Genomic DNA, 26702 nt, shown 5'->3' with positions numbered 1-26702 from the left:
GTTTTCTCTTGCTCACCAAGTTCAGGCTTAAATTACCATCAACCAACATTAAGGTGGAAGATTGACAGTTGGGTAAGATACAAATGAAGAATGTTGACAAATGTTCTCACCTGAGAGTTAATCCCCTGAGACCAGGAGTTGTATTTTGAATAGCACAGAACATTGTCACATCATGTGAGCGGAAATTGGCACTGTTGGTCTCAGGATCTCCTTCAGTTGCCCCTTATTTTCACAAAGATTAATTTACTTTTTATCAGTTTACCTTTTATCACCCAAACTAGTTACTACTCCAAGCAAAACAATGCAGTGTTCTCTCTTGGCTGGGGCCTTTAAAACTGCAGACTTGTAGTGATTTCATATTTTCTTCTATGTCTTTGCCCCCAAATGTGCTCCACAATTATCCATAAACAGAGGCAAAAGGCCCTTGTCAAGGATGTTTTCAAATGAAGAAGGACAAGGGGCGATGATGCTGTGATGTATGATTCATCAATGAGGGTACCCACACTGTCATTGTTCTCTAATGACTATGTAGGGGGGACCCTTCCCCCCCACTGTGTTCTCTCATTTTAGCTTAGAACACTGAAAGGAGCTACTCTCACAGGTCCCCAATCATCTGTTTTGTGATCTAGACCAAGATCGTTGGCTCAGGGAAAGGAAAGATGAAAAAGCATTTGGAGGATGCCTTGGTTAGATCTAGATGAGCAGTCACTGCTATCCTGTTTGCTCCCCCTTGCTTGTTATTTATAACTGACATAGTCGATTGCTATTACCCTCTCATCTTATTCATAGGCACTGAAACCTCAACAAAGCTAGCTGAACTTTCTTCCTGGCAAATGGGAGTAAGGCCTAGTTCTCACCAGAACAAACTAGGGACAAAGGGGATGGGGGGGCTGCAGCTCTTCCCTCACCATTGCCAATGGACTGTATCAGGCATTCACATCACTACAACCTCACTGCATGCCCCTTCCTAGAAGCAAAAAGGGATACCTTGACTATGGTGGTCTAAAGGAACCCTGCCGGATCTAGTCCTAGAAACGGGAGACTAGCAAGAAGCATCCCTGAGGCAGATTGGGCTCGAGTCAGAGCTGTGGGTGGCATGGCTGCCACTACTGAAATGTGGAAGAAGCTGAGGTCCAAATCCAGATTTGCTCCGGGGAGCACCTGCAAGCAGGGATCAGCCAAACCACAACAAAGATGGCGCCCTTGAAGGGAATGCATGAGGCTCTAGGGAGGAGAGAGCAAACAGGCATCTTGGGTGATAGCAGAGGCTGGCTGTCTGGAGGCCGAGGGAGGGAAGCAGGTGACACAGGAAGCACGCAGTGAACGCCAGGTGTGGCAGGCAGCAAGTGCACAGGGTCTGGAGAAGGCCTCGGGGCTGGAGTGGATGCGTGGAGCGGCTGGCGTCCCAAGGCCTTCACTCCCGGGAGACTAGCGCGGAGGTAAGACCTTCCCACTCGCGGTGCCAACCTGCCGCCTTGTGAGCTGAGTGTGAATGCACACGTTTCCTCCTCAGGGCCCTTTCTCTCTCCTTCCTTCCCTCCCTCCCTCCCTTGCAGAGGGAACTGGTAGAGCATGAAGAAAAGAGAGCACAGTGCCACGTCTCTCCTTCTTTGTCCACACCGTCCATATTGCCCGAACGACTCTAGGGACGCCCTCCCGCTGGCCCACAGACTCCTGTTCCTAGTTAGGCCTTGAGGGCCAGGAGAGGGGAGGCCACGCCCCGAGCGCCACGCGCGCAAACCAATGACTGGAGACGTCTCCTCCCGCCCAGCCTAGAGGCTCCGCCTCTTCTGTTGGCCCCGCCTCCGCTCGCACGTGGGCAGGATCCCGTCGCGCGCTGCTGACGTCTTTAGCGGGCGCCCCAGGCGCAGCCTTTTGCCCTCGCGCGCCGGGCCGTTCCAGGCTCTTCCTGCCCGGCCGCCTCGCGAGGTGCGAGCGCCCCAGTGTCCCCACCATGTCCATGCTGGCTGAGCGTGAGTGTCGGAGGCGGAGGCCGGAGCCGGGCGTGAAGGGGAAGGTGCCGGGTGACGCGGGCCGCCGGCGCTCCGTGGGGCTGGGTGGGCTGGCGCTTCGGGGCCGCGGCGACGGCGGGCGCGCTCGGCCTCCCACCGGTGTTAGCCGCGGTCCGGGGTGAGAGCGGGCGCCTCGAGGCTCGGCCTTACTCTCGGACCCTCCCCGGCTCGCGGCTTCCTCACGTTCGGAAGAGGCCGGAGGCCGGAGGGATCGCTTCAGGCCGCCGGATCCTATGGTGGAGGATACACGGGACCCAGAGAGAAAAAGGAAAAGATGAGGAGCAGCAAGCCCAGGACGTTAGCCTTGGTGGGGGCCGGCGCGGGCTGAACGAGTCTAGAAGGAACTCAGTTGGAGTCCTTCCCTTACTAGGCCGTTGGCCACCACGACCCCTCCAACGTCTGTCTGCCTTTGACATCTACTGTCCTTATTCTATTCTTCCTGGGGAGGTGGTTTTACTTATGAATGAGACCCAGAGGTAAAGTTGCCTGCCACCAGATGGCAGGCGTGACCCGGTAATAGAGTTGGTCGTTTACTTTGCAAGTTGTGTAGGATCAGTAAATAAAAATCGCATTTTTAACAGATCAGCAAGGACTGCTCTAGGATTCTGCAGGATAAATGTTAACAGCACCCTTTTTCTGTGGAGGACCATCGAGGCCTAGATGAAGCTCACAATGAAATGAGGCATCATCCCAGTTTCACCGAGGCAGAACTTAAAGGCCAGAGAAAAATCATTTGCTCCTAGTCATTGTGCAAGGAAATAGTATTTCTGTGTCTTTACATTTTTTGTGTCCAAGAGCAGCATATTTTCTGTTGCTTTTGGGACAGTTGTGTCCCAATTGGAGTGAGATTAGCCCTGTCATAAGGCACAGGATGTCATGCATTAGAGGGATTGAAAAATGAAGATGCGTGCAACTGTTGTTATCTTGCTAAAAGACACTGAGGCAAAGACCATGCCACTGGCCTCCCGTGGTGGGGGTTGGATGTGACATTCATAATCCCTTCAACAAGGGAGATACAGGGAAAGCAAGTGTTCACATCAGCAGCATAGAGCATATCGTTTGTATGAACAGACACAATGAGCTACTCATCCCAATTCTGAGAATGGTGAGAACTCTCCTGAAATGCAAGTTCTCAGCCTAAGGCCAGCTTGTCAGCAAGTCTTTGAAAGGGTAACAGTCAGGCTGCTGAGAGCTCTTCTTGGCAAGGGTAATTGGAGCACAGAATGGACTAGGACAGGTGTGTAGCTTTCCATTGCTATGACAGATTTCTTATAGGAAGTGTAGTTAAGATAAAGGAAAAAAGATTTATCTTAGCTCGTGGTTTCAACCCATGACATTATAGCCAAGACATGTGCTAGATCCATATTCTTGTTCTATAAACTTGGATTCACTCTTTGTGATAGTTTTATTAAAACTGTAGTGATAAGCTTGGCATCCTAATGGCCAGTTATTTCTATACATTTAAGTACATTTAAGATAACCTTTTTTTATTTTTTGAGATAGAGGCTTGCTATGTAGCCAAAGCTGGCTTCAAACTCCAGGAGATTCTCCTGCCTCAGCCTCTGAGTGCATGAATTACAGGTATATACTACCATACCTGGCTTAGAAAAATACTTTGAGAGACTTGAAGCAGTTCTTTTAATTCAATTATATTTCTTCTCTCTTTTTCCTCCTTTCGTTTTCCTCCCTCTTCTTTTTTTCTCACTCATACCTTCATGAACATTTTTATTGAGTGCTTGGCTCTGGGCAAATGGGCCATGTCTAAGTAAAGGATGAATATGACACTTAAGGACATTATGGAGCCATAGGAAACATAAAAGACAAATATAAATAGCCCCAGTGCAGTAGAATGTTAATGAAGTACCAGAAGAGAAACATTTACTCTATTGTGAAGTTCAGCTACTAGATCATAGCATGTAGGACATTTTGAGAATAGGGATGGTGCCATATCTGTAGATCATGAAGAGAGACACAGTTGACTCTCCCTAAGATCATAATGACTGTTACAGAAGAGGAATTTAAGCTTCGAAGTTAGAAAGACTTTGGTCTCTATAAAGGGTATGGATTTGGGGATATTAGGCAGAGTTCTTTACGCCTGAAGTTTTCTTATAGGCTAGGTAGAGATAAGAACATCTGCCTTCATTGGGCTTCTGTGAAAGTGAAATCTAATATACATTTGGCACATAATGCAAGATGATGAGAGTTGTGGCTGCACAGTGATGCTGCTGCTGGCATGGACAAGTGTATGTGGTTGCTTCCCATAGTGAAATGTAGACGGCCCAGTGGATGGTGTATTGAGTATTTTGTCACTTTAGAGGGGAGACTTTCATTTTAATCTTTAAGATCAATTTCTATGTTAAGAGTATGTAGTTATTGCTAAAAGGAGAAATGGCCCTACCTGTTAGTCCCCTGGATATATCATTGCAGGTATGTATACATTACCCAGGCTTGAAAGATAAATTCCTGAAGAAGTACTTTTTTATTTATAGGTCGGAGGAAGCAGAAATGGGCTGTGGATCCAAGAAACACTGCCTGGAGTAATGATGACTCTAAGTTTGGCCAGAGAATGCTAGAGAAGATGGGCTGGTCTAAAGGAAAGGTATTTTAGAAAAAAATCCTCTGCCTTGTCAGTAGAGTTTGAATTGAGAGAAGTTGTCTTAAGACTCTGGGAGAAATTGATGTTTTTAGATCAGTAGCTGAGTTTGAATTGTAGTGGCTAGATGGTGAGAAAATCAGAATTAACCATAAATGCCACCTCTTTTGGCTCATCCTTTAAACTTCTATGATTAATGACTTTCTTACACATTGCTGTGTAATCTCTTAAATATGGAATCATATGTAGTCATCAGAGTTTAACGTTGCTGAGAGTCACATTTGTTTCCGTGTCACCAGACTGCATGTATTTTCCCCATTCTTTTGCATTCTACTACAGCCCTACTGTACCAGTAGGGCTTTCTTTTTGACCTCATTAGCTCTTTCTTTTTGACCTCAGCATCTTCTCCTGAATTATTTGCTGTCTCTTCCTCCTCCAGACTTTTGAGCTTTGGAGGTTCTTGGGGTCCATTCCCAGATTCTTGTATACTGTGCTTGTTGTTGTGAGTTGCTTTAGATTCTGTTAAGTCTAGAAACCTTTGCCTATTTCTACTCTAGTTCTGCCCTCTAAGCTCCAGATATGTAAGTTGATTAGCCTTCCTGGGTTTTCTACTTCGTGAACATTGCTTTCATATCTTCCTTTCTAGCTTTTCCCAAGTCTTAGAAATAATACAATCTACCTACATATTCTAACTAGACACCTTGGACTCATGCTAGTCTCCTCAGCCTCTCTGTTTCTGCCTCCTGGTCACTATTCCTGTCTTTCTAGACCACTGCCCTTGTCCTACCTCTGTCCTTGCCTGCAACTCCCACTCCTCCTTCCCTGCCTTCTTTTCCTCCTCTGGTCTATTTTGTCATACAACTAGAATGACCTTTCAAAGCAGAAGGGAATTAGATCATGTTTTTCCTTTGCTTTAGATTCCAGTGGTTTCCAAGGATTTTTAAAACCTAAATATCTTATGTCCTCTTATTCTCTTATTTTCTGTGTTCCCTTTAAGGCCCCCTTTGTGTCTTCCACATCCTTTAGTAGCCCAAGTCCTTTCCCATCTTCACTGCTCGCACTTGCTGTTCTCTTTACCTGGAACTTTATGAGTGGTCTTAATTGCTGCAGAGAACTGTCTTGGTGTCGTGCTGTATCATTAAGTAAAGGAGAGAGCCAGGTGCTCAGAATACCTACATGGGCTTCCATTCATTTTGCAACAGCATTGCTTCAGCATCAGCAAGAGGTGCATTCTCCATAGTGTCTGCCTGGGCCTTTGATTTGTTCTTAGGTTTAATAATTACTATTCATCATTTTAAATATATTCTGTTTCTACAGACATTCTAAGAATCTTCTGGATTGTGTCCTCTTTGAAGGCAAGGATAATACCTTACCCTAGATGTTTAGTAAATAAACAGTAATGGGGAGGCATCTTTTTTTATTCCTGATAAAAGTTCTGATTCTGTGTTTAATATCCACAGGGTTTGGGGGCCCAGGAGCAAGGAGCCACAGACCATATTAAAGTTCAAGTTAAAAATAACCATCTGGGACTTGGAGCCACAAACAATAATGAAGTGAGCAATGGTGCATGATCTGAGTGTTCTCTTTCCATAATTGATGTCGGTCTTGTAAATGTCAAACTTCTAATGCAGTCAAATAGATTGGGCAGTTGCAACCTTGGCTATTCCCCGAAACATGCCACCCCTTGCCTTGCCTGCTGTCCTGGTGGGGTCCTTTACTTGCTTATGCCTAAGAGATCTAAACTGTTGTTGCTAAGCTTTGTAAAATGTTTTTTATAAACATGTTCATTTCAAGGCAGAAAGGAAAATCTCTCCCTGTATTCTAATACGTTTATATTATTAGAAGTTGGTGGCATTTAGTTTTAAAAAGTATTGCAAGGAAGTACCTCAGGCTGGTATGAGTGGCTTATGTCTGTAATCCTAGCAATTCAGACTGAGATTCCAACCTGGATAGAAAAACCCATGATGTCGATTCTGTTTCCAAAATAACTAGCAAAAAACTGGTTTGGAGGTGTGGCTCAGGTTGTAGAATGCTAGCTGAGCAAGTAAAACTGAGTGTGAGGCTATGAGTTTAAACCTCCAACAAAAAACTAAGACAATACTTAAAGTAATGTTCTTTTCTCTCGTTTATAACTATTGATTTATGTTTCTTGAATTTGTTAATTTGTATTTAAAAAATTAGTGGCCCACTAGCAGGGAATGTTCCTGAGTAGTTGAATGTTCAAGGACCTGGATTTCATCTCCAGCATTGCCTCTGTCCCCAGAAGCCACTAAAACCAGAAGCCAATCAAAGAAAAAGTTAATGCTTCTATTAAACCATTTTATATCATTATTTCTTCTGACACAGTAAACTGATAATTCGTTCCTAAGTTTTTGTAGCCAGTAGAATCTAGTAGAAAATTGGAAGAATTCCTTTATGTAAACTGAATAACTTTGATTAGTTTAGTTAATTTTGACTAGAATTTCTGGACTAACTTAAATTTTCAGTCACTAAGAGTTGATATATAGTGATTTTGAAAACGGCTTTAGAGATGGATAACAGTTTCTTAGAAGAAGCAGTATCCAGGAAACCTATTCAGTGCATCTCAATTAAGCGTTCCTAGGTCGGGGTGCTTAAGGAAAGGGCAGATGTGGAGTTCTGCTCTAGTTACGTTGTTAGGAGAGGGTCGGCCTTTCATTAACTACCTGCTAACCAGTGGAGACTCAGGAATTCAGGGATCTTGGGGTTCTCCTTTTTTCTCCAGAGTTATGTAGAATTTAAGCATATCGTCAGAATTAGGCAAAATATTTCAAGTTCAGCTGAATAAGGAGGAGAGCTGTTCTTGCTGCTTTTGTCTTGCACTACCTAGTTTCTACTGAGAAAAAGTCGTTTTATTTTGCTTTATTTTAATACTTAGTGGACAAATTTCCTGTGATCCACATTTGAAGTCAAGGTCAGGACTTCCAAGAAGCCCTACTTGAAAAAAAAAATTTTTTTTTTTCAGTGCTGTAGACCAAACCTGAGGCCTTTTAGACATATACCAGCAAAGTACTCTATCCGTGAGCTATACCCGTAAGTCCCCCCTTTTGTAATTAACCTGCATAAATGACATTTCAAGTTTGTATTTCTTGGCTTCATTTAAGTTTATCAAATAATATTTTAATGAGACACCAGAAATTTCATACTAACTGCCAGATTCCTCAATTTTAAGTACATCTTACCTTGATCAGTGGGAAAGTTGCAGACTTGCACCCATTCACTGTCTGGTGTTTCCAGGACAACTGGATTGCAAATCAGGATGACTTTAACCAGCTTCTGGCTGAACTGAGCTCTCACCATGGACAGGAGACAGCAGGTAGGAAACATTAACACCATGAGTCCTTGGATTTACAGGGGAGAAAAACCTCTCAATGTATAAAACCTTTCTATCAGATTTCTGCTTTCAAGTTTATCCATCCGGAAGTCAGTTGAGTGAAACAATTACAAATATTCTGTTCTGTTTACATTTTAATGGTGCATTTATTGAATGAAGCTTTAGCTGTCTACAAGTATATCCTCCACCCCCCCACACTTTAGAGTTTAAGAATGGCAAGATAAGCTGTGTGGGTAATCCTAGCCACTCAGGAGGCTGAGATATGAGGATCACGGTTTGAAACCAGCCCAGGCAGAAAAGTCCCTATGAGACTTTTATCTCTTAACTTTTCAAAAATTGGAAGTGGCATGGTGGCTTAAAGTGGTAGAGAGAGCTTTGAGCACAGAGAATCACAGGGACAGCTCCTAGGCTCTGATTTCAAGCCCCACAACTGATTAAAACAAATCAAAACAAAACAACAACAACAAAAAGAGAGAATGGCAAGATAGATCCATCTAGCTCATATCTCACATAATAAAGTTATCTTTACAGGAATGCAGAAGTATGACTGAAAAGGTATTTTAAAAATACAATTGGGAAATACCAAATGGGGCTATGTACAATAGCCAGCCCGTTCTATGTTGATTCTTCCCAGTGAAGTTTGTTTCAACTTGTAAGTGGTTCACATTGCTCAAGTGTAATCAGCTTCTCCACTTTGAACTGCTGGGTATATGTTATCTTTTCACCTCAGTCTCTCAAGTGGTTGGACCATGCCCTGAGCCCCAAGTCTATAATGGGCATTTTTCAAAAGAGGTTTCAGTGATCAGTAAATAAATGACAGGTACATTGCCACACTAGTCATCAGGAAGCCTGTGCCCACCATCCACCCCTGTGATTCTTTGAAACACATTGCCATTCCTGTCTCTTGGAAACGAATCTGTTCTCCATCTCCATGTTTGTGTCACATCCCTATTATAAATGAAGCTGTAGAGGATGTACTCTTTTTCACTAAGCAGATAGATGCATTGAGGTCCTTCCAGGTGTGGTGTCTGCCAGCTACTCAGTTCTCTTCATTGCAGAGAACTAGATAATACTGTCAGAGTGGGCCCAGCCAGTCACCCACCCTCTGAAGTGCACTTGGGTTACATTCATACTTTTCTGGTTATGAATAAGGCCAGTAATGTATATTCATGTTGAGGATGTTTTCATTTCCCCAAAGATTTTATGTCTGGAATGTGACCTCGCATGATTCATGATACAGTTTTAAAATTCTAGGCATTTGATGAGTTTATTAAATAATGGGCTCCTAAAAATCTTAGGTCTAACAACGTTTTGTGGTAACAGAATAAGTGAGAATGGATTAGATGCATTACATGGTTTAACATTACATGGTTTAATGCAATGTTTTTCCTCTTTTAAAAAGACTCTTCTGACCACAAGGAAAAGAAGTCTTTCAGCCTTGAGGAAAAGTCCAAAATCTCCAAAAACCGGGTCCATTATATGAAGTTTACAAAAGGTATGACCAACCATTTTTCATGTTGCTGAGGTCTGTATGTTTACACTGATGTGTTGAAGCCTTGTTGGCCATTAGCTGTAGTGACTCGTGTGCGCTCAGCAGCAGGTCTAAACAGACTGGGGCTGCGGCTGTGTGGTACTGGAGTCCTGGTGACTTCACTAATGTGCAGATGGGTCCAGGTGTGCAGAGAGGCACCCAGGTGACGTTTCAGACCAAACAGGTCCTGCGGCACAGCTGAAAATTAAAGTCAGAATGCTATTTAGAGGAGAAAAAGACATTATGTGGTTAGGTGAGAAAATAATTTTAATCTAGTGTTCACATTTTCTGGTTATACCTTCATGTTTTCCAGAGCTGAATGTTGGTATGTGACAATTTAGCTGATTTATAATAACACTCTCATTTCTCTGTTGATCTTAGAGGTAATGTTGGAAAACATGTCTAAGGGTTGGTTGGGCAATAGATCTGTCTTTGTTACCACCTCGCCAGGTTCCTTCCTACCTTTCCAGTAAGTGTAATTATTTGCAAATGCAGCTCTGTTCTTTAACCACTAGGTGGTGGCCCTGTTCTGGTGAGAAGCCATATAGCTTGGCTCGATGAATTCTCCAGATGTTTTCCCACAGGATGGCCACAAAGCTTATTTGTGACATTCTGTACTTAAAGTGTACTAGGCATGATGGTGAGGGTGCTGTGTTACCCAGTCACTGTCTGCCGGTTCTTTTCCAGAAGAAAAACCTGCCTCAGTAGGCAGGAAAGCGAATCCCTTTGCTTTAAAAGTCTTATTATTAGTCTTAATCCAATGACTGGGGAAGCTGGAACTCCCACCACCTGCCTGAATAGAGTAGAGATGGAATTCTGCCTATTTTAAACTGTTGTTGGCATTTCTAATTTGGGGCCAAGATCCCAAAAGATAGAACTGGGTTTGGTTTAAGTGAAAGGCCAATGCAGAGCTGATGGTATTCTGAAGCTGACTTGGAATTGGATGCATGGAGACTGGTCCTTTCTTCCACCTCCCACAAAGTGTGTTTTGCATGCATCTTCCCTATTATTCCCTTTTTCCCCCACACATGATCTGCTTTATTGTTAGTTTGCATGGCTTTTACCAATCTGCTGCAGCACAGAAAACAGGCTTGGTTGGCCTCTAGTCCTTTTGAAGAGAGAGTAATGGCATTCCTTTAATTCCCAATTCCTTTGACAGTCCTTATTTCTTTCTTAGATCCTACAGGAATAATAGAGACACAGCACAAGGATGCTGTTGCAGAGCGCACAAATGAAGTTGAAAGTGGATGGTATAGCAGCCGCTATGGCTTTTGATCTGATAGCAAAGGCTTGTAATTGTCCTTTAGTACCTGACTGCATGCTTGATTTCAGCTGAAACATTTGCTGAAGCTAGGACAAGCCTTACTAATCTGTTTAATCTACTGGATGCTGGCAGGATCTGCTTTCTATTCCTAGTTAAGCCACTCCTGTTCTGGGTGGCCCTGTCAAACTGTTTGGTGTGTGGTGCTTTCATTTTCTCTCTTACAATGAAGGCTACTTATTGAAGGGCAATTTCTTTGAGCTGGTGTTTTTACTGCATGTCAGTGGTAAATCCCGTGTTCCCTTTAGGAAACCTGTTTTAGGTCCAAATGGGCCTGACTTCTGGCCATTGCTGTCTCCCAGACAAGTCCTTGAACCATTTCCCTGCTTTCAGACTCAGTTTCCTCTTTTGTAAGTCACCCTGAATCTCTAAAGGAGGCTCTATTTTTAATTTGTGTGAGATGATCCTTTTGTGCAACTTAGGACTTTTTCAGCATTGTGCATAATAGACTTTCAGTGCTCTTGATGAAGGCTACTAACTGTGGTCTAGGAAATGAAAACAGGAGCATGAAGAAAACCTTACCCCAGCAGGACTACTATAAAACTTACTGACATCTAATTATGGACCATGTCATTTTAGTAATCATAATTTATGATTTTTATTTGAAATAATTAAATAATTTAAAGTTACTATCATCCATATTTGTTTAAGACCTAACTTCAGTATAGTTTCTTAAAGAAGTATTTGGTAAGCTCACATCTATAGAGAGGAAAAGTGTTTGTGAAGGCATTTTAAAAAAAAATCTATATAGTCCAGGAGAGCGCTGCTTTCCCTTTCTGAGTACCGTAGCTGGATGGTAGGTCACATACGCTGTGCTAGTCCTCTACATTTCATTGTGGTAATTTACACAGACTTGTGACAGCTAGTGATGTTTTATATGTAACTTAAGGAAACCATCTACCTGCACCAGGTGATTAACAGCATGGCTAGTTCCTGTTAGAGTTGACTGGTAGTGAAGAGCCTTGTTCCCTCTTCTGATTCTTTAGATTCTTTAAATACCAAGTAACACCATTTTAGGATTTTTAAAAAATACTGATTATTGCTGGTGCCAGTGACTTACACCTGTAATCCTAACTACTCAGCAGCCTGAGATCTGAGAATCTCAGTTCAGAGCCAGCCCAAACAGGAAAGTCCAGGAAACTCTTATGTCCAATTAACTACCAAAAAAGTGGGTCTGTGACTCAAGTGGTAGAGCAAAAAGCTCAGGGACTGTGCACAGGCCCTTAGTCCAAGTCCCAGGACTGGCACCAAAAAATAAAAAACAGATTCTTCCTGTTGGCAATTGGAATGTCAGTTATTCAGCCCTACTAGGGATCTTAAATCTAAAGATTCAAATATGGGTTTCTGATGTTCCCTTGTAGTGAAGTTGCCATCATCTTCTGCCCTGGCTTTCTATTCATCTCATGTGTTGCATGAAAATACACATACACATGCACCACCTACGCATGCACACACACACTTTTATTTATTCGTGCAGTGCTGGAGAGCAAGCCTAGGGATTTTGGCACACACTAGGTAAGCACTCTGCCACTGGGCCACAGCCTCGCTCTTCTTATTTATTTATTTATTTATGGTTGGTCGTGGGACTTGAACTCTGGGCCTCGGCGCTGCCTCTCAGTTCTTCAGCTCTACCACTTGAGCCACAGCACCACTTCTGGTTTTCTGCTGGTTTATTGGAGATAAGAGTCTCATGGGGACTTTTCTGCCTGGGTCATTTTGAACTGTGATCCTCAGATCTCAGCCTCCTGTGCAGCTAGGATTACAGGTGTGAGCCACTAGCACCCGGTCTCTTATTATTCTTGATTGAAGAATGCAAATGAACTTTAAACAATTGTATAAACCAAGATCCAACAGAGATACTTTCCAAACCTACATTTCTTTGCCTTGCCCCCTTTTTACTCTGAATAAACCACTTTTGTACACTGTTTTGGGAGGAGGGGAGTCAGTCAGTGTTCCTAGTCATGTTTACATATTACTTATTACATATTAGTCATGTTTACAAAATATTTCTTTGGGTTTCTTTCTTCCTGTAGATAAATAATGGTCTGGATTATATTAGATGATATACATTAAATTTATCTTACCATTTGGTAAATTTTCAGAAAGTAATCAGTTAATACCTTAAATTCCTTTGAATCATATTTGTTTTTGGTAATACTGAGGTTTGACCTTAGGGCCTTGTCTACATGTTTTTTGAGCCTCAATTATAATAGAATATTGTGATTCCTTTTATTGAATTACTGAGTTTAACTCAGTGGCTCCACATCATCAAACATTTGCTTTCTATGTGGACATCTTGGTATGACACATGTGTTTGAGTATAGCAGCAGTGTTCCTCCATCTGCCTTTCTGATTGTTGGGAAAACTTGATTACCATGATTATTAGATAAACAGCTAAAGCAGTGCTCTTCTGTGGAACTGCTTAGCCACATGTGGACTTTAGTATGGCATCTTGGCTACTGAAAGCTTTTCTTTCCAATTTTCAAGATGCTATAGCCAGTTGAAGACTAGTAAGGAAATGAGCCAAAACCAGATAGATAGCATCTATCTCTATTCAACATTGTTAGATGTCATTTTCTCAAAGATTGAAGTTTATCAATAGTATTTGTGGTGATTTGATGATAGTAAGCTTTCAAAGTTAATTTTTAATGTGTATTTTGTTCAGAAATGACCGTCATTTTATATTTTTAAACTATTCAACCAAGATTATGAATTAATAATGATCTCAAAGTCACTTCCATGTTCATGTTTTCATCCACCTTTTGTCCACTTCTGGTGGTCTCTAACTTTTACTTCTTCTCTTTGCTTTTGTTTTCCAGATCAGATCTAGAGCAAGGCTGTAACAATCCTGACATCTACAATTAATTTAGTGAACTTTGTGCTGGAGGATAGAAATGTCCAATATGTGAACCTATCACCCAATCTTCAGAAACATTTACACCTCCATTGGTCCAGCTTACTGTCTCTGTGGGCTTGGCATTCTTCCCTCTGAGTTTTAGATTTGTTCTTTGCCTGAGTGCATTAATATTTTACCTTCATGTCTTAGATTATGATGTCCCAACTGTCCTCCCTACTTGATCCTTATAGTTTTTTTAATTGAGCTGCTGTAAAAGAGTTCTTAATTTACATATCCTTTTAGAATGTCCCTTCTATTCCAAAGGATAGATTAGAGTAGCTGGCTAGTGCTCATTTTGAGCTAGATTTGATTTCCTTTTCTGAAACAGAAATTCATCCAGAATGTGCTTTGCAGCAGAAATGGCTTGTGCTGATGACAGCTGAGGGGTAGCTCTCCATACCTGATGAAAGTTGATCTACCTCTCGCAACCACCACCTCTTCCCCCATTCATGGTTCATTTCCTGGGTTCCTATTTATAATATGCTTTAATCTTTTTGTGCGTAGGCATTCCTTGGGTTCTTTTTTTGTAGTGGGTCTATTTAATTGTCAGTACCAGAAAGTCTAGTTTTGCTCAGATTGAAGGGAGGAGAGAGCATCCTGTTGTACCACAGTGGAGCCTTGCTTTTAGCAGGAGCAGGGCACGCTGACTGTGCCAGTTAACCTGGTAATACTGCCTTCAAATTGGTTCTGGGACCTGGTTAAGTTAAAGGCAGTTTTGTTTTTAATTTTATGGAGTCACTGACCAATATCATACTTGAATGCCCCAGTGATAATCAATGAACTAGAACCTTCTGGGTCATGACATTACTTTGCCAAGTCAGTTGGCTGCGGGAATATAAGAAGACTGATGGGGATGGTGAAATTTGGCTTCCAACTTAAAACTCATATTCCTGTGTTTGATCCACACTGCCCTCCCCAGGCTTGATATGCAGTGATTATATTTTTAAAATGTATTCACCATGGAATTGACAAATGGGGATGGATTTGGCTGGCTGCTTCTAGAACATTATTTGGTAGAAGTGGAAATTCCAAAGAAGTGAATTTTAAATTGATTGGTTTACAGCTTTGAAATTATGCTAGATTTTAGCTTTTTAAAAAGGATCCCAGATCCTTAGGACACTATTTTTACCAGACCTGTTTAGTTTCCTGCACTACCATTATAGTTCAGAACATTTTAAAAAGAAAAATTCAAGTTACTATTTGCATCTACTCCTTGAACTTTTTGCTCATTTGCTTAATATTATTGTGATCTTATTTATCAGTAATTATTGAGTGAATGAAAAATTTTAAATTCTAATAATATTTTTAATTCTGCATTTCAGTATCCCAAGTAAGTAGCAGTGTCTCTTAGAAGTGATTGAGATCTGTTTTTAAAACAGAGAACCCAGAAACTATAGATTTCCCTTGAAGGCACACCGTTGGTAGGGCAGGCTTTAAAATTCAGTCTGTCTTGCAGCTTGTATGCTCTAGATTGTTTCTGAAACAAGGAATAGTGGTGAGCAGTTCTAATTCTAAGACATTTATCATCATCTTCATCACAGAGTTGTAATGTGTGTTGCAGAACTGTTTATTTCTTGACCACAAACCATCTTCCCATTGCAATCTGCATGTTTATATATGTGCTTCTCGCATTGGAACAAATGGTCTTATTCAAAAGCATCATATTGGTTTTCTAGGGAAGGATCTGTCATCTCGGAGCAAAACAGACCTTGACTGCATTTTTGGGAAAAGACAGAGCAAGAAGACTGCTGAGGTATCTGGCCACATATGTAGAGATGTTGTTTTTGTGTTGCTTGTTTTCCCAGGATGTAGGATTGTTTATATCAGTTATTAGTAGAGCCCCTAGCCCCCATACATAAACTTTTAGAGGTTTCATATGAAGGCTGAGTCTTATCCTTGTAATAATAGCTGAGTTTTATAAGGATTCTTGTAAAAGGTATGTGCTATCTGTTTTTCTTTACCGGCACAAGGGTTAGATTAAAAAAAGCTTCCCTATTTGATTTTAGTGAGGACGTCAGTGTGTGGTGAGGAGTGGGAATCAGCAAGGTCAGGGCAACCCTGACTGGTAGCCATCCTGGGAGTGCTGCTCCATTGTCATCAGTGTGACTGAAGATTGGGTTTCTCAAATGGTCCTGTGCCTGAGTCTCCCTGGGAACTGCAGACTCTGGTTCAGAGGTCTGGACTCAGAAGCTGAATGTGATTCTGTGTGCTTCTCTGTGTTACTGGGCTAGGTCCCACACAGAGTAGGCTTTATACCCTCTGTGTATGCAGAAAACAGAATCTGTTTAACTTGAATCATGTGTGCAACACACATCAAAAACCTCCCTAAAGCAAAGTAACTTCTTTGATATGCCTGTGAATTTTCATAGAAGTTTGCTTTCATCTGTTAAGTTTCAAGTACACCTGTACTTTCTCTAAATACAGTGTTGCTAAGAGACTTGCTGTGTTATTTCTAACAGTCCACCCAGCCAAGGGTGAGAGGCCTTTGATCAGATTTGTTTGAAAATACTTCTTTTGGCTTCTCTCAGTTGGAAGAAATATTGCTGTGGTTTTCCTCTGTTGACCCCAGTAGCAATATTGGCTTGGATTTATGGTTGACATTGCCAAACATTGTAGCTAGAATTCATTGTATCTAAGAGGAAATTGATCAACTACATTCCAAAGTTGGACTTTTTCATCAGCTCCATACTACACATTGAACAGCTTAAAGACTTGTGTTGTTCCCAGTTCTGGGTCCCCAGCATGTGCCTGATTACGTGTGTGCCACATTGTAGAGGTCCGTTAAATTGACTTTCATTGTACTTCTCTGTTTTGAAAATTGATTTCATTGTTATACATCTCAAAAATCATGGTTTATACAGCTTCAGCGTTGATATTTGAAATATTACTTTGAAATGTTTTCATCAATAAATACCTCTTCTTTGTGAGGCAATATTCAGCCTCCTTTCCCCGCTCTATGCCAAGCACTTCTAGGATCCACAGTAGATTCTCCAGAGAGGGTTACAGAATGGGTGTTTGCTTATGCTATTTTATGTTTTAAGAAATCAGTCTGATTTGCAAGATCCTGGTTTTCTGACACTGAGTCTTGGGCTAGAAGTTTTCCATATTGTGTAGAAGTTGAAGCACTTGAGTCACTGTGGGGTCTCTGATCTGATTCTTGGTACTTCCAATTCCTTCAACTGCATAGCAGAGTTGGGCTACTCAGAAGTACTTGCCTGAAAACTTTTAACACCCTATGCTGTGCTGCAGTGGCTGTGTGCATCTCATTCCCTGTGCTTTTGAAATCTCACATGTCTTTATGCTATACAAATTGGAAAGCACTACTCTGGAGTGCACAAAATCAGAGCTATTTGTACCAAAGAAGGAGATGAAAGCCAAGTGCTGGTGGCTCATGCTTGTAATCCTAGCTACTCAGGAGGCTGAGATCTGAGAGTTGTGGTTTAAAGTCAGCCTGGGCAGGAAAGTCTATGAGACGCTTATCTCTGATAAAACTACCTAGAAAAAGCCAAAGTGGCACTGTGGCTTGAGTGGTAGAGCTAGATTTGAGCAAAAGAAGGGATATAGCATCTAGGCCTTGAGTTCAAGCCTCAGTACTGGGAAAAGAAAGAGAAGGGGATAAAGAAATGATCCAGTGTTGAATTAAAATTACTTGGGCTTTTTAAGAACCTGCAGGTTTTTGTCCTGGCCATTACCTGCCAGGAGTTATGCATCCAAGAGCAGTTTTGTGGTCATATACATGTGCATGTATGTGTGTGTATGCGTGTGTGTGTGTGTGTGTGTGTGTGTGTGTGTGTGTGTGTGTGTGTTAAGTGTTCATTTGGTTTATAGGCTGAAGTTAAAGATAATGAAAAACAAATTCCATTAGTTCCTATCTGGTTGAACTTCCTGATATTCCTGGTTTTTTTTTCCCTCCCCCCACTATCCCAGTTTCCTTCCTCTATCCAGCTTGTTTCCTGATTTGGCCTTATCACTAGAGAAAATATTCCTAAACCACATGGAGGATGGAGAATGTGTTACCAATAATCCTACTGTGTTTCTCTAAATAACAGGCAGGCCTGGGGCATATGCTCTTGGAAAGAGTTGTCAGTTTCTCTAACTCACAGATCTAATTGAATTAAAAACCTTGTCTGCTCTCCCAGTATACCCAGTTAATGATTGATTTCTTCTGGTGGTGTTTGCTTTTTGAATAGAAGCACAGCTCCTTTGCAGTTTGTTCCTTTCTTGTCTGTTATCACAAGATGTCTTTCTTTTCCTTTTTTTTTTAATTATTATTATTTAGTCTGAAAACTACTTCCAAGCAGACCTTTTTGTTCAGTTTGATTTGCGTGGTGTTTTGGCTCTGGTTGGATTCAGTGCCTTAAAATGCTTTACAGGGAAAATCCCTGTAAAATGAAGAATCTTTTTTTTTTTTTTTGAAGAACCTTTTCTTTTGGTTTTAGTTGAATTTTTATTTGAAATATCTTTGGATTAAATTCTATTTTTCCTTCCCTTCTAGATTTTTATACTAGAAAGCTATATGAGTAAGCTAGGTTGAGTGTTGTAAGTGCTTTGTTGCCTGTGTTCTGCCCACCTTATCCTGTCCCCACCACAAAGCTGGGCACAGTGTTTCTAAGGCAATGGCTTTCCCGGCCAGTTGATGTTAATCTTTTTTTTTTTGGCCAGTCCAGGGCTTGAACTCAGGACCTGGGCGCTGTCCCTGAGCTTCTTTAGCTCAAGGCAAACACTCTACCACTTGAGTCACAGCACCACTTCCAGCTTCAGTACCATGTAGTACTGAGGAATTGAACCCAGGGCTTCATGCATGTTAGGCAAGCACTCTACCACTAAGCCACCTTCCTAGCCTTGATGCTAATCTTTTAAAGAAGAGCCTTTTATTTAAATTAAGACCAAGCCTGTAAACAAGAAATAATGCACTTGAGTTTTAAAACTTCTTTTCCCCCCACAATACTTTATTAATTATTGCCTTCATTTGACCATGGATATAGGAATCAAGATTCAAAATATTCTTTCCAAGTTGGGACATTCAGCTAAAACTTCTGTACCTCTTTAAGGTGAAATAGTATGAAGATATGTGATGTGAAGCCCCATTTAATCCTGGGAAGATATGATTTGGTACCAGTTAAATAAGTTAGAAGATAGGATATGTAACCTGACCACTTTTTTTTTTTTTTTTTGGTCAGTTGTGGAGCTTGAAACTCTGGGCCTAGGTACTGTCCCTCAGCTCTTCAGCTCAAGGCGAGCACTCTACCATTTGAGCCATAGCACCATTTCCACTTCCAGTTTTCTGGTGGCTGGTTGGAGATAAGAGTCTCATGGACTTTGCTGCCTGGGCTGGCTTTGAACCACGATCCTCAAGATCTCAGCCTCCTGAGTACCTAGGATTACAGGCCTGAGCCACCTGTGCCCAGCTGCCTGACCACAAATTTAACCTAAACTGCAATTTGCCCATGTGAAAGCAACAGGACTTTTGATCATTTCCTGCCTGGAAGCTCTCTGGGCTGTTCTATTCAGGCCTAGGCACTAGTTTTTTAAAGGAGTATGTTCAGAGACATATTGTGGGACATAAGTTTCTAAAAAGCATGCTGTACATGCATGGCAGAATTGGGTATGTTTAGCAGACAAGCAGTGAGGAAAAGTAAGAGTCCCAGTGGATGAGAATTGGAGGAAGACTTCTGCTCAGAGAAAGGAAGCAGCCTGGGCCAGTGCAGCTGGCCCGTGAAAGGATGCACTTTGGCGTTGGCTTCCCGAAGAAACTCTTCTATAGAGAAGTAATGGGCTGATCTGAAGGCCTCAGCCCTAGCCCTCTGTTTCTGAAAAGGGAGTTGTGGAATCTCATGGGAAACAATGCTAATGAACCAGTTTTGCTTTGAAGTTTCAGGGTTTTCTAGGCTTCAAGGAAACATTACTCAAATTGTTGCCATTACTGAGGCTTGAATTTAAGGCATTGGCTCTGTCTTTGAGCTTTTTTGCTCAAGGCTAGCACTCTACCACTTGCACCACAGCCCCACTTCTAGCTAGGTTCTTCTTGATTCTCAAATAGTAGGCAATTTCATTTTGTTCTTTAGGCCAAAGAGAGGAATGTGAAAGGTCTTTGGTGTGTTGTTCAAATCAGAAATCTGAGGTCATCTGTTATAACAAATTCAAGATTTACACGAGTTATTTGCAAGACTGAATGTCAAGGAGGAAAGTCAAGGATGTTCCTACTTTATTTATAACTTGGTTTTCAAAGATGCCCTCAGTAAGACTCCCTGTTTTGTATGCTCCTCTAGATTGACTATGTCCACTTCTCAGTGGGAAGTGGCATACTGTTCACCGCTTCCTTCCCACACTTGAGTATGACTTGCTTGTAGTCCAGAGACAACTACTACCCCTAGTTTTAGAGCTACTATGGGACTTCTGAAGTTTTGTGAGATGAACACTTGCTCTTGAAACCTTGAGGTAAGTAGTCCAGTTGCCTTGATTCCCCCAGAACCCAGACTGACCCTGCTAAGAAACTCTGAGGTGTCCAGGTGTCAGGAGACCATATGAAGAGAGGGGTCCCCAGCCACCCCTTGCTCTGCCATGTGTTACCTTAAAGTGCATGGAGAGAATCTGACTCAGAGCTGCATGGCCAGGCCCTTCCTTGAACTGCTCACCTGTAGAAACAGGGCCAGACAGTGAAACTGGCTGTTTTAAGCCACTGAGTTTTCTATTCTTCCGTAAGAAGTATGATATACTGGTATTTAATTAACAGAAAGCACTGAAAACCTTAAAGGTATAAAATCTTAACTGTTTTAATAGTGTTTATTAGACACCTAGTATGTACCTAAAAATGTATTCTAATTTCTGAAGATACAAGGACATTAGGACTCAGCCCTCTTCAAGGACTTCATGGTCCTCTGCAGAAGAGGCATTGACATTTACATTAGCATCAAACAGGATCTTTTTTTGGCTGTATGTTTTCCCACAGCAGGTTAATGGTCTTTTTTAAAATGTCACTACTATGTTTCAAGTCCATCCTGGTCTCCCTGTGAAACATTGCTGAGAGCAGTGACACATCTTGACAGGGGCCGAGTGTCTCCCATGGCCCTTCCACACAGATGTTGTTTCTGCCCTTCACCTGTCTCCTGGGCACTCTCTCGTCATCATTGCCTCCTTTCTCTTATTGCTCCTGCTTCAGGTTTAAGTATTTGGTGATTCTGTGTGGAATGCTTTGCTCCCTTCACATTTTTGATCAAATGTTATCTCCGTGGGCCTTCCTTGATTGAAAAGAAAACAATAAGCTCTCTGACTGTCTTGTACCCTTGGCCTTTCTTTAGTTTTCTTCATAGTAGTCATCATTTCATGGACTGAATTGTTTACTGTTTCTGGTTTCCCCTCAATAGATTAGAACCTCCTAAGGACAGGAGTTTTTGTACTTCCTAGTCACACCTGACATGAGGTTCTCAGCAGAGTTACTGTTGAATTGAATTTAGTTACTGCAGTGTGCTCTTAAACAGTATGGGCACACAAACAAGGGAGGCACTGATTCTCAGCACGATGTCAGAAAAAGCTCTGTAAAAAAACCTACAGCTGACAGTTGAGCAAAGCTGAAAGGTAGAACGTCTGTGGCAGGAACAAGAAGAGAAGAAGCAATGTAATGACTTATTCTGTGTCTCAGATGTAAATTCAAGTGGAATTCCTTCGGATAAGTATAAATGTGAAAGAAATCTGATGTTGAGATAGTAGAAATAAAGCAAAAGTGAATCTTGTTTTCAAGCTTCCAAATGTACACAGTTAGGTTGATGAAGATGATGATGATAATGATGATGATGATAACTATAGTGACAACAATGAAGTCGCTGTTGGGGACAAATGGGAAAGGATTTTTGTCTCCTCTGACACAGACTAGTTTGTGACCGGCATTATTGGGAGACGAAGGCAGGTAGTTTCCTGTGTTTCATCGTTGGGTTGCATAGTGGATTGATTCCATCTTGTTGGGAGTGATAGGCAATATACTCAGCATGGTGTCCTGGATGTGTGAGCATCCACATCTGTCCTCTCCTGGTGTTTGAATAGTTGTTTCTTTGTGCTTCTGGGCTTGTCAAAGGCACTGGACTGAATGAGAAATGTAGGGACCTCTCAAGCCAGTGGGAAGCCATCTGGCCAGGATGGGTATGTGGGAGTAGTGCTTGACACTGGGATGCTGGATGGTCATCCAGTGCGGGAGATGCCATAGAGCAGAAAATCATTCCAGTGAGTAAGAAGCATTATAGAGCTGAAGTTCCTATCGAGCTCAGCTCTGATAAAAGGAAAAAGAGCGAGGTATTGACTTTTTTTGGTCCCTGCTCTATCAGTGGCCTGTTAATCACCGGAGGATAAATTATTGCTCTTCAGAAACACAGAAATAGGAAGGGATACTTCTTGGCATGAAGGCATTTGTACTTTTCTTTTATTTGGTTTTTTTTTCTCTTTATTGGTAGAGGATCTTTCCTCTAGCCGTTTGCTCCTTGGGGGTTTTGTTAAGGACTGAAGGGAAACTGAAGGGAGCTCTTTTGATTTATCTTCTATCCTTTCCATTTGGTCAGTCCACAGGGCTAAAATAGCCGAGTTGGCTTTAATATGTTGCCATTAGAGACCAAACATTAGCTGAAATAAACCATCATGCCTCACAATGAAAAATGTCCCTTGATTGGCTAATTAATCAGTCAAAGGGGAATGACATGGCTCTCGGCTTGAGGGACTCTGCTAGAGAGAAACAGGCTGTTGATAAATGGTTTTCCAACAAATTCATATATCAAGGAAACTTAGTCATTTTTTAACTACAGTTTGTGTGACTGCAGTTTTTTTTCCAACTTTTTCTTTTCTGCTGCTCTTGCTGTTTAGGCTGCATTTTTGTGCTGTTGATAGAAAAATATAGGATTTTCAGGTGTGAGAAAATAAATGCTTTCAACTTCATGTCTGTTAGGCTCATTGGATTTGACTACTTGGGTTTATCAGTCGGTTAAAAAATCAGTTTTCCCCAAAATAATTTACAAAATAATCTCTTTTTACCTCCCTTTAAAGTTAAAATCTCCAGGTTCTGGTCTGCCCTGCCCGAGTTTAATTCCTGACTCAGAGTTGCTGGCAGGGAGCCTCTGGCCAGTTACTTAATCTCTCCATGCTTTCAGGTCCTCATTGCTAACGTGGGGTTAGTGAGGTTATCACCTGCTGGGGTCTGGTGAGGACTCTGGCAAAAGTGGTTGGCACAGGCAAGACTATTGACCATGGTTTTTTTCATCAGAGTAATATATGAACAGATGTAAAGGTGTTAAGAAGCTTACAATGAAAAATAGCATTCTTCTCTCAGTTCCCATGCAACTCCATCTCCCAAGCCTACTCCCCACAGCTCGTTTCAGTTCTTTTAAACTGAGCCGGGCACCAGTGGCTCACACCTGCAATTCTAGCTGCTCAGGAGGCTGAGATCCGAGAATCACGGTTCAAAGCCAGCCTGGGCAGGAAAGTCCGTGAGCCTCTTATCTCCAATAAACCTCCAGAAAACTGCAAGTGGTGCTGTGGCTCAAGTGGTAGAGCGCTACCCTTGAGCTGAAGAACTGAGGGACAGCGCCCAGGCCCAGAGTTCAAGCCCCATAACCAACCAAAAAAAAAAAAAATGAGTTGAGCTTCATATTTGTGTGTGATATTTCATATTGACTTTTTAGTTCCAATTTGCATCATAAATTTTATTCCCAGCTTGAGACTGGTTCTTGGCCCTTTCAGTGTTCCCATTCCGAAACAAAAATGAAACATATTTTAGATCATTTTCCACATGTGATACCTTCTCATCTCTTGTGTCCTGCCTTTCGAGTGTAAGACTGAATCCAACTGAGAAGGTCCCCGTTTGAGGGATAAGCACTGGTCCTGCCATCACCCTGCCCCTTCGGGGCTGCTGTTGCTTCTTCCTAGGAGCTAGGCTCTAGGGGCCAGCTGAGCACCTTTGTTACCTAAACGGTGTCATGAAAAGACACCATTCTAACTTACTTCACAGGAACACATCACTATTGATACTTCCCTGCCCATCCTGGGTGCTTCCTCCGAGGAGGCATCATGGGTCAGAAGTTTTGCCCCAGCTTCCACTTTCCTATCCCACAGAAAGAATGTAAGGTGCTCTGCCAGAGAGGCAGGCCCGCCAGTGGAGACTGGCCCTTTTGGGAAAGATGAATGGAAACCGTAGTTAGCATATTTAAGTGGGAATATGCCAGCAGTATCTGCCTCAGTCTTTTATCTGTAACTACCTTTGTGCTTTGAACCACATCTTAACTTCTCTGGTCCCTGCATTTTAGATTAAAGCTAAAACTTGGAAGGAATTGTTTCATTTGAGGATGATGGTGAGTGGACTACATTTTTTTTTTTTTAATTTAATTTTATTTTATTTGAGAACATACTGTACAGAGGGGTTACAATTACATGGGCAGGAAAATGCATACATTTCTTACCAAGCATTGCAGCCTCCTCCTTTGTTTACCCTTCACCTCCCTTCCCTGGACTACATTCTTACTCAGAGTTGTAAAGAAGAAAAATCACTCAGCATACTTTTGGTATCTTATTCATCCAGAGTGTTTAGATAATGAACTTGAGTATGATCTTCAGTTACTTCCTCTGACTCATGCAATTAGAACATCACAGGGCCTATTGATTTTATATTTTTAATGCCTATTTCTCTATTCCTACTGATGAAACTGTTCCTGGTTCTTATTGCTCCTGAATTATAATCCCAGGTGGCCTCCCAATCCCAGCTTTTTCTTTCTTCATAGTACTGTTATCCATCTTCCGCAAATAATTTTGTTCTCTACCATGTCCAGAACAAGTTGGTGAAGGTTCTGGTGTTTTGTGTGACTCTTGACCAACTCCCTCTCATTTCTCTTGTGAATACTAATCCCTGCTGGTCCGTTATACACCAGAACCCTTCTTGGCCACCTCTGTGGTCCCCACACTTCCCCTGCCTTGTCCACACTGCCTTGCTGAGTATGTCTTCCCTCTGTAACTCATGCCCTGCTTCCCCTGCTGAGGTGGGGAGAGGGGAGTGTGCCGTTGTTCTGCTACACGCATTAGCCATGAAGTCCTTACTCACTCACTTGGCAGGCTTTCCCTGGGTCCTTCTCTCCTCGGATCTTCGCTAGGCTCAGCGATGCTGCAGTGGAGAAGGCAGCCAAGAGTCAGCACCATCAGGGAGCTAACTGACGTCCTTGCCTCCACTCCTCCTTTCACCAACTGGCTCCAGTGTGCAGACTCTCTTCTATCCATGCGACAGATCATGATTCAGTGTCCTGGCTCTGTATCCTTTGTAGTTTTAGTCTAGGTAACTAGGCAGCTGTGAGTTACTTGGTATGATAGATTGAACTTTAATACTCAGAAATTGGATGTATTGATTTTTCTGCTTCTTAATTGATAACCATAGAAAATAATTGTAAAGTTTCTACTCACTTCTAAAAATCAATGTATTAAATTATTCAAAATCCACTTCCATAGCAAATCTATTTCCAAAAAAAAAAAAAAAACTGCTGGGCGCTGGTGGCTCACGCCTGTAATCCTAGCTACTCAGGAGGCTGAGATCTGAGGATCCCGGTTCAAAGCCAGCCCGGGCAGGAGAGACCGCGAGACTCCTATCTCCAATAAACCAGCAGAAAACCGGAAGTGGCGCTGTAGCTCAAGTGGTAGAGCGCTCACCTTGAGCTGAAGAGCTGAGGGACAGCGCTCAGGCCCAGAGTTCAAGCCCCACGACTGACAAAAAAAAAAAAAAAACTAACAAAGAACCTATTGTCTGAGATTAGTGTTAGTGCCTGGGTTACACCTGTGTGCACTTGAGATGACACAATACAAATCATGAAATGTTCTTATGAAAAAAATGAAGTGAAAGCAGATAATCAAGTCTCTAAAAGTCCTCTTCGGTCACAAAAGATAGATAGAGTTACAAGTTTAATGACCCTAAGAAAACAAAAAAATCCAAAGTGGAACATGGTTCAAGATAACTGGCTGGCCTGACCCAGTTTCTACAATAAGTCAGTGACATGAGGGAAAAATAAGAGTAGAACCACTGAAGCTCTGTAGCTAGACCCTACGAGTAATGAGGGTGCCGAGGGAGCTTTATGGGACCTAATTTGAGCCATAAATACATGAGATGGTGAAAACCTGATCATAAATGTCTTCTGGATTATAACAAGGAATTTTGTTAGGTCCACTAATGACATTGTGATTGCATAAGGAAGTTTCTGTGCTTTCTTTGTAGATGGGGTGGAGAACAGGAATGCTTGGCATTAAACCTAGGGCCTTGTGAATACTGGGCAAGTACTCTACCTGTGAACTATAAACTCCCAGTCCTAGTTTCTAATTTATAGACCAAAGGATTAAGAATAAAGTGATTTGTCTCAGATTTGCTTTAAAATATTAATAGCAAAGAACAAAGGAATAATCTAACAATGTGGCCAAACCTTGCTAACTATTGATAGGAGTATTGAAGTTCACTAATTTCTTTGTATATTTGAAATGCTTCACAACAAATTTCTCAGAGGAATTTCCTGATACATGCTCTTTAGCATTTATTTAGTTCCACCAAAGGATGATCTAATTACTTCAAGTGCAGAGGTGTTTGTGCCCAACTTTCTTCTTTGCTAGCTTACTCCTTCCATCCATCCTTTCAAAGATAGTATTTCTGCTATGTGTGTTAATATCAGAATTCAGGGATGAAAGCAAACAAAGATAGAAGAAAGCGCTGTCATAGAGGATAAATGTTTCCATTCTTTCTTGGAATATACCTCCCTTTCCCCAGAAGTTTGCATGTACCTTCCATACAGTCGCACCCTGGACCTGGTGGGACAGGAGTGATGTGACTGCTCCTCTTGGGCCTGTGGTCATCTCTGCCCACGACTGCTTGGGGCCAAGGCTGGGAGGGAGAGACTTAGGACTACCCACAGGGCAGCTAAGGTGTTGTCATTTGGGTTCTGGTGGAGACAGGAGCCCTAGAATGGAAGCAAACTTAAGATTGTGTTCTCATGGCTTGAAG

At 42.0% G+C, this 26702-nt stretch overlaps 1 protein-coding gene across 2 annotated transcripts in view; it reads left to right on the top strand.

Moving 5' to 3' along the window:
• Positions 1-1867: 1867 nt before the first annotated feature.
• The window catches only part of Pinx1 (PIN2 (TERF1) interacting telomerase inhibitor 1), a 57827-nt gene continuing 32992 nt past the window's right edge, over positions 1868-26702 (top strand). For both annotated transcript variants that reach the window (XM_042699852.1, XM_042699851.1), the window contains exons 1-6: positions 1868-1973; positions 4502-4611; positions 6066-6158; positions 7861-7939; positions 9360-9452; positions 15382-15458. In XM_042699852.1, the coding sequence (XP_042555786.1) occupies positions 1955-1973; positions 4502-4611; positions 6066-6158; positions 7861-7939; positions 9360-9452; positions 15382-15458 (471 nt within the window). In that variant the 5' untranslated portion in view covers positions 1868-1954. The remainder of the gene's footprint in view (positions 1974-4501; positions 4612-6065; positions 6159-7860; positions 7940-9359; positions 9453-15381; positions 15459-26702) is intronic.

The sequence above is a fragment of the Dipodomys spectabilis genome, unplaced genomic scaffold, assembly GCF_019054845.1.
Source record: "Dipodomys spectabilis isolate Male_0828 unplaced genomic scaffold, ASM1905484v1 ptg000263l, whole genome shotgun sequence".
NCBI lineage: Eukaryota > Metazoa > Chordata > Mammalia > Rodentia > Heteromyidae > Dipodomys > Dipodomys spectabilis.
Note: the sequence above shows the minus strand (reverse complement) of the source record. Positions and strands in the feature narration are given on the sequence as shown.